The sequence below is a fragment of the Merops nubicus genome, unplaced genomic scaffold (assembly GCF_000691845.1).
Source record: "Merops nubicus isolate BGI_N331 unplaced genomic scaffold, ASM69184v1 scaffold3765, whole genome shotgun sequence".
NCBI classification, from domain to species: domain Eukaryota; kingdom Metazoa; phylum Chordata; class Aves; order Coraciiformes; family Meropidae; genus Merops; species Merops nubicus.
In genome coordinates this window covers 9,166-17,713 of record NW_008611455.1, presented here as the reverse complement: position 1 = coordinate 17,713, position 8,548 = coordinate 9,166, and the positions used below count along the sequence as shown (strand labels likewise).

The following is an 8,548-nucleotide window of genomic DNA, read 5'->3' as shown; positions in this document are numbered from 1 at the left end:
GGTTGAGTCTCCATCCCTGGAGGTGTTTCCAAGCCATGGAGATGTGGTGCTGAGGGACACGGTTTATCAGTGGACTTGTTACAGTTCGGTTAACAGTGGGACTCAATGACCCTGAAGGTTTTTTCCAATCAAAACAATTTATGATTCTATGAAAAATAAATACAAACTGACAGTGAGAGGAAGCCAGTGCAGTGTCTCTCTACTATCTGAACCCTCTACTCAAATTTACATCTGTTTCATTTCTGGATGCCATTCTCGTTTCTCAGAAGACAGGTGGTAATTCAAACACCTCCTGGGCTAAGTTTAAAAGATTCTGTTTACTTCTTACAAGACTCAGGTTTTGATAATGTCCCCATCAAACTTCTCTTGGGGTAGTGATGTTATCAAGAAAAGGATGGAAAGACTTTGGTTGATGAAAGCAAGAGTAACAGCTTTAGGAATTCAGTCTTTTAATCTTTCAACGATTACCTTACATTTTGCTTCTACTGTGACAGGAAACTCAGGGCAATGATGCAAAGATGACTGGTTTTCTCACTGTGGAGGTCAGTGACATCTTCCTTGCCTATTAATAACAGCAATTGGTACAGCAGGACCCAAGCAGGGAAATCCAGGCTCTATGCTGAGCTTACGTGCCTACAGCCTTGAGAAGAGTCAAAAGGAATTGCTAGAAAGTCTCCAGAGAGATCTTCTTGTGGCCTTCCTGCATGTGAACGAGGCCTACAAGAAAGCTGGGAAGGCACTTCTCACAAGTGCTTCTAGTGATAGGATGAGAGGTGATGGCTTCAAACTGGAAGAGGGGATTTAGATTAGAATTAGGAAAAAGTTCTTCACTATGAGGTTGGTGAGGCACTGGCCCAGGTTCCCCAGGGAAGCTGTGGATGCTCCATCCCTGGAGGTTTTCAAGACCAGGTTGGATGAGGCTCTGAGCAACCTGTTCTAGTGGGAGGTGTCCCTGCCCATGGCAGGGGGCTTGGAATTAGATCATCTTTAAGGATCTTTCCAACACAAACTGGTCTGTGATTCTGTGATATTCTGTATCTGTCTGAATGTGACTTCTCATGATCGGAAAATCATCATGGAAATGATGAACACAGCACGTGGTTAGGAATACAGCTGAACTAAGGTTTATTTTGACTGAAGGAAGTATTTCATTACACTTAAGTCTACTTTTCTGAATGGCCATGTATTCTTGTAACAGGCAAGGACAAAGAGAGAGAGATAGGGCTGCTCCTTTTCTGATTAGATTCAGCAAAATTGTTCAAGACCTTAGCTTCTGAAAGAAGGGTAATCCAACAAAGAGATTACATCGGATGGAGTTTACCTCAGGAACAAGTTCTAATCCGCTCTGCTGAGACTGTTTTTTCTAATTTGATATATGGCTTTAATAAACAACTAAAAATAGAAGCTCCACAGAGGGAGCAAATGAATAGAGCCCAGTTTGTTACTTTGAGAAACCAGTGATGCCTGTGGAGGTGAACTTGCAAACACGTTCCCTGCCGAGCGAAAGGAGCCGTTTCATTTTCTGCCAAGAGCCCGTGGCTCCAGGCTCAGCCCGGCTGCCCGGGGCTGGGCACACACAGGCAGCTCCCAGCCGCCAGGCGCTCGGAGCGGGAGCGGCTCCAGCTGCACCAGGCTGCACAGCCCAAAAAGTCAAGTGACTATTGTTTACTGCCCTGGCAGGATCCAGATGGTTGCTCTGCTTCCAAGAGAAGTAGATTTCTTAAGAGTAGACTCATAGGGTCATTTAGGTTGGGTGAGACCCCTAAGATCATGGAGTCCAACCATTCCCCAGCACTGCCAGGTCCCCACTGACCCATGTCCCTCACCACCACATCTCCATGGCTTGGAAACCACTCCAGGGATGGAGACTCAACCACTGCCCTGGGCAGCCTGGCACAGCCCTGCACAACCCTCAAGGGCAACAAATTATTCCTCAGGGACAACCTCAGCCTCCCCTGGGGCAACTTGAGGCCAGTTCGTCTTATCCTGTCCCTTGTTCCTTGGGAGAAGAGCCCAGCCCCCACCTGGCTCCAGCCTCCTGTCAGGGAGCTGTGGAGAGCCAGAAGGTCTCCCCTGAGCCTCCACAGCTCCAGGCTCAGCACCCCCAGCTCCCTCAGCTGCTCCTCACCACACTTGGGCTCTAGACCCTTCCCCAGCAGCTTTGTTGCCCTTCTCTGGCCACGCTCCTGCCCCTCAAGGTCCTTCTGGGAGGGAGGGTCCCAAAACTGACCCCAGGATTCTAGGGGCAGTCTCCCCAGTCCTGAGTACAGAGTAGCAGAGTTCCTGGAATAATTCCACCACTAAAACCACAACAAACCACAATTTTTGACACTATTATTTCCTTAATTTCAGCCAACTCCCAATAGGTCAGCAGAGACCACCTGTACCACAGCAGTATGTTTTGCTCGTACCATGACAGGATTTGTAGCAGAGTTTGCCATGCTCCGATCAGTAAGGCCAGAACTAAAGGAAACAACATCTTAATATATATCCACTTTACAGGTCAGAAAACATAACAAAGCTTTCCATTAGAGCCAAGATAACACTAAAGAGAAAAAATGGTCAGATATAAAGCTGGGTTTCATCTCTACCAACACATTCCAATATGTTACTTCTTTTCAAAGCCTGTGTAAACAGCCACTGGAATTTGGTTTCACCACAAGAGTTTGGGCTCCAGTTGTACACATCAGACAGTAGCAGTATGTCAAACAGCTTAATGAAGTCCTGGCTTTTCCAGGTTGTAACCACATCACTTCACCCTGAGCCAACAAAGCCCAAATTATTTCAGTCATGTCCTCTGAGGGGCCTCTATCAGAGCATTAACCTGCAAGCAGATAACTTTTAAAATGTTTAAGTACCCAGGATTAAATGAGAGATGTTACCAACCCTTTGTAACTGAGGTAATGAGAAACCTTCTATCATGTGGCTGAAGGTCCATTTATTAAAAAGTACTTGACCAAGTAGGTGAGATTCATTGGCTTGGTCTTAAGGAAATAATTTGATTGATGTCCCAAGTGTAATTGTTATAAATGCATCAGTTCATTCTCTTTTCAGTAGTCAAGACTAAAGGTGGGAACAGACAGATTGTTCACAGGTGACACTCCAGGCTTGGGCAAGAGTGGCTGGAAAGCTGCCTGCCAGGAAAGGACCTGGGGGGTTGGTCAACAGCTGACTGGATACAGGCCAGCATGTGCCCAGGTGGCCAAGAAAGCCACCAGCATCCTGGATCAAAACCTGGTTGAATAGCAGGAGCAGGGAAGTGATCATACCCTGAACCTAGCACTGGGAAGGTCACAGTTTGAGGACCGGGGTCAGTTTTAGGCCCCTCCCTCCAAGAAGGACCTTGAGGGGCTGATGCAGATCCATAAAAGGGCAACAAAGCTGGGGAGGGATCTGGGGAAAATGGCTTGTGAGGAGCAGCTGAGGGACCTGGGTGTGTTGAGCCTGGAGGTTCAGGGGAGATCTTCTGGCTCTTAACAACTCCCTGGAAGGAGGCTGGAGTGAGGTGGGGGTTGATTTCTTCTCCCATCCAACCAGCAATAGGACAAGGCAATGCCCAGGGAGGTGATGGAGTCCCATCCCTGGAGGGGTTCAAAAAAATGTGTGGATGTGGCCCTTGAGGACATGTTTTAGTGGTCATGGCTGTGTTGGATTGGTGGTTGGACTTGATCACCTTAGAGATCTTTTCCAACTTTAATGATTCTATGATTCCATGACTATCAAAGTCAGGAATGACAATTAACAGGACTACAACCCTGGATAAGTCAAATTCAGACTCTTCTGTCACATGTTCAAAGTCCAGATAATACCAGATCAATTTCAAATGTACCCTCAATTTATTTCTTATGAAGTTTAGTTGTGAAAAGTAATTCTTTAATCTACTTATTTGGGGGAAAAATTGATAGAGGAACACATCAGCTGGAAACCCCCTGGGACCATACAGTAAGTCAATTTAAGAACAAATCTACTACGAGACAGCAATATAGAAAAGGAGCATGGATCACTTTTGATCAAAACCTAAATCAACATCAACTGTTCCTCCCAAAAGTGTTATACAAAAGGTAGGGAAGAAATGAGACAACTGGGGACCAAGTTCTTTGAGAGAGAATAAATCATCTGCCCTTGATAAAAACAGCACTTCAAAGGCAAGCAGAGATAATTAAGCCCTATATTAATTAGCAGGTTAATTTATTCAGACGACCAGCACACATACAACTCATTCATACTGTTTCAAAGAGAAGCAAGGAAGGAAATGAAGAAGGCCTGATGATTTTCCAGACCTCTTTTGGCATGCAAGACCAACACCAAGAAAGGAAAAAAGGTAGGTAGAAGATATTGAAGAAACAAGTCCAGAAAATGGTATTTCTGGTTGTTGATAAACCAGATTAATCAACCAGATTAATCAATCAATTAAATCAACCATAGCTGTTAATCAACCATGCTCCCAAGACATGGTTCAAGGAAAAGATCTGTCAGAAGTGAGGAGTCTCTGCCATAGCACAACACTGGTATCATTCATGACTCCATGGCAGCTTCTACCCAGCTCCACAAGTCCACGTACCAGCTTTTGTGCCCTTCTAAATGCATGTATGTCCAGCATCACCACCAAATGGAGCCTCATTTCTGGCAGAAGAGCAGGAAATTAGGACTAAAGTCTTGCTGGCCCAACCCTGACCCCACATGCACACCCATCTCATCAGAGCCTTTCCAACCACAGTAATATGCAACTATCAAAATGGTCACCGAGAGCTACGTCTAAGTTCCAGGACTTCCCTGTCTGTATTCAAATCAACAAGTCCACCCCAAAATACTCAAAGAACTAGTCCTCAAAAAGATCAACATCTGCTTAAAATGTTTTCTGAGAAAATAATTCTGTAGTGAGATTTTGAACCCAAATCAGCTAATATTAAATCACAGCTAAACTATGAATGTATCATCGACTCCTCAGAGACAACATGGAACAGAAGATTTAAATCTGGATCTCAAATGACTTTCTTACAAAGCTACATCAAAAAGTGTCACGAGCTAGAGCAATGCCACTGCACTTAGCTACAAGATTTTCATCAACCACCCAATCCAGTTGTAGGTCACACAACCAGTGCTACTGGAAGGACTCCTCACAAGTCAATTTACCACACAGATGTTCTTCACAGTCAGTCTACCTTTGCTTCTTCATCTTCCTCCCCATTAATTTCCTTAGCAAAACCTGCAATTTTTGTATAGTTATTCACAGCTTTGGCTAAAAAAGGAAAGAAAAGGTTTGGCTGGTTGGGGTGGATTGGCTTTTGGGTATTTCCTGCTATTTTTTTTATTTAGTTTATGACAAATACAAAAGTTCTTATGATGGCAAATGATTTCCAGCTACAGAGCAGTATAATAGACTTTAGCTACAGGCCAAACTCCAGCAGAAGTGAGGGGATCCTGCCCCTCTGCCCTGCTCTGGGGAGACCCCCCCTGCAGTGCTGGGGCAGCTCTGGAGTCCTCAGCACAGCAGAGACAGGGACCTGCTGGAGCGGGGCCAGAGGAGCCCCAGCAATGCCCCGAGGGGGGAACCCCTCTGCTGGGAGCCCAGCAGGAGAGAGTTGGGCTTGGGCAGCCTGCAGAGGAGAAGGCTCCAGCTGGGGAGACCTTCTGGGGGCCTGACAGGACTTCCAGGGGCCTGTCAGAAAACTGGGGAGGGACTTTTTCACAGGGCCTATTAGGACAGGACAAGGGGAAATGGTTTGAAACTGTAAGAGTGAGATTGAGACTGGAGAAAAGGGAGAAAGGTTTCTAACTGAGGGTGGTGAGCCCCTGGCCCAGGTTGCCCCAGGAGGTGGTCGCTGCCCCATCCCTGGAACCATTCCAGGGGAGGTTGGCCGGGGCTCTGAGCAACCTGCTCTAGTTGCAGCTGTCCCTGCTCCCTGCAGGGGGTTGGACTGGATGACCTTGAAAGGTCCCTTCCAGCCCAAACTAGTCCATGATAGTATATTCCACTTCCCAGGACACCCAGTTAAACCTGTTCCAGCTAATTCATTGTCCTCCAGCACCAAACACTCCACGCTGTCACTCCACTGTCGACTGGCTGTTGTGTTTCACCCACAGCTTGTATCTCCACAGTACCACACGTAACCCAAAGGTACTGGGAAACCACCCACCCCTCTCTGTGCAGCCCTTCAGCTCACCTGTGTTGACTGGATCACGGTGAGGTCATTGATGTAGCAAAACCCTGCTCCCATGGCCGAGCGCAGCCCGGCCGTCCCGAAGGTCAGCCTGCAGCAGAGGCGATCCCTCAGCTCCTTGTGCTTCCCACTCTGCAGCAAGCTTTCAATCTGCTCTTTCGTTTTTTCGTTCTGCAAAAAGAAGATTAAGGGCTTCATTTAGTTCTTGCAATCAGGACCTGAACCATATGCTCGTTGGTTTTAAAGAATTCCTGCTTCTGCTGTGCAATAAGTTCTTTCTATCCTCTAAATGTCAACCTAGACTTTGTTCCAACTCTCATTTGTGCTCTATTCTCTTTTCACAGAAAGCTTTGGGTTGTAAAAGACTTTAAAGATCTAATTCCAAGCCCCCTGCCATGGGCAGGGACACCTCCCACTACACCACGTTGCTCAGAGCCTCATCCAACCTGGTCTTGAAGACCTCCAGGGATGGAGCATCCACAGCTTCCCAGGGAACCTGGGCCAGTGTCTCACCACCCTCATAGTGAAGAACTTCTTCCTAATTTATAATCAAAATCTCACCTCTTTCAGTTCACCTCTCGTCCTATCACTGCAAGCCCTTGTAAAAAGTCCCTCCCCAGCCTTCTTGTAGATCCCCCTCAGATACTAGAAAGCCGTAAGAAAGTCTCCCTGGAGTCTTCTGTTCTCCAGGCTGGACAACACCAACTCTCTCAGCCTGGAGGACATCATCATCCTTATTTATATGCTTTCCTGATTTAAAACAGACTCAGGAGCTGCCATCACTACGCCGTGCTTGCCTTGTCACTGCTACATCTCGCAGCTACACGATGCCTGTAAGTGAAGACTGTGCACTTTAGAAGAGGTTTTTCCACCACACGTAGCACAAGTTAATTCTTGACCTGTGCTGCTGGAAAACAGAAAAATCCTCACTTCAAAGCAGTTATTTCCTTCCTGCCCATCAACAGGAAAGGTCTGTGAAAAGGCACAGTAAAATAAAGCTGACATTTGCAAAGACAAGTTTTGGGTTTAGTTTTACAGTTCCATTAATCACTGGTGAGGTGGCTACAAGAGTCAAAGTCCCAGTTCATCATGAACTGTCAAATAAAGACGGGTGTTTCTGTGAGAAAACCTCAGCCAGGTTTGACACCTGCTTAGTGTAACACTGGATTTAAAGGGGTTGGGGAAAAGAAATAACTCAGTGCTACCTCTGAAGGCAAGTCTCACTTGCATCATTGTAACAGCCACAGTCCCTACACTCCAAACTTAGATTTTTAACTTTATTTAGAAGTCCTTGAGAATTTTGTTGGGACACCCCAGAGAGTTAAACCCAAATATTTCCAGTTACTTGAAAGTTCAGAAGGAATGCATTTTACACACAGTACGTGGTACAGACACTGAAAAAGAATTCACAGAATTATAGATCAAATAGCATCACTGAGTTTAGGAGAGACCCTTAAGATCATGAAGTCCAACCGTCCCCCAGCACTGCCAGGTCCCCACTGACCCATGTCCCTCACCACCACATCTCCACAGCCTGGAAACCCCTCCAGGGATGGGGACTCCACCACTGCCCTGGGCAGCCTGGCACAGCCCTGGACAACCCTCAAGGCCAAAAAGTTGTTCCTCAGGCCCACCCTCAACCTCCCCTGGAGCAACTTGAGGCCAGTTCCTCTTACCCTGTCATGAAGTTCCTTCTGAACAGGAGAAGAAGCTTCTTTGGTGTGAGGGTGGCCGAGCCTGGAGCAGGCTGCCCAGAGAGGTTGTGGAGTCTCCTGCTCTGGAGAGATTCCAAACCCACCCAGATGTGATCCTGGGGACCCTGCTGTGGGTGACCTGCTGGAGCAGGGGGGTTGCAGGAGATCATCTCCAGAGGTCCCTTCCCACCCCACTGTGCTGGGATTCCGTGTGATTCAGTCTACATCAGTTCTGTCTGTCTGGAGTCAACTGTGGAAGAGTTCTGCTCCATGTACCAAAACCACTCCTCCCAATCCTGTCCCCAAAGGCCCCACACCTTCCCATACCTCATACAACCCATGTACACGAGTCTTCACACTACCAAAACCATCACCCCAAGAGCACTTAGAGCTGACAAGAGCCAGGAGCTCCTGAGGTAGAGAGGTCCTTTTACTGTGGTATTCTGTGAGTAGAATGAGATTGTCACAGTAATATGAACCACACTCTGCTGGACATGCCTGGGGAGCCCTGGGGGAATGTTAGACAAGGCAAGCCCAATTTGATGAAGAAAAGCAACAACAGATAAATGCCAATGCTTGCCCCTGTACAACATGTACCCACAGGGAATGATTCACCCCGGGGACGCTGTTTTGAGAGAAGCACACGAGTCAAGTACCCACATTTTATAACACAGGGATTTTGAAGGCTCTATA

The 8,548-nt window shown here is 46.9% G+C and overlaps 1 protein-coding gene across 1 annotated transcript in view; it reads right to left on the bottom strand.

The window, feature by feature from the left end:
- The window catches only part of LOC103773833 (glucose 1,6-bisphosphate synthase-like), a gene marked incomplete at both ends in the record, with an annotated part of 14,606 nt that extends 8,274 nt beyond the window's left edge, over window positions 1–6,332 (bottom strand). The window contains one exon of the mRNA XM_008941211.1: window positions 6,165–6,332. Within this exon, the coding sequence (XP_008939459.1) occupies window positions 6,165–6,332 (168 nt within the window). The remainder of the gene's footprint in view (window positions 1–6,164) is intronic.
- Between the last annotated feature and the right edge of the window lie 2,216 nt (window positions 6,333–8,548).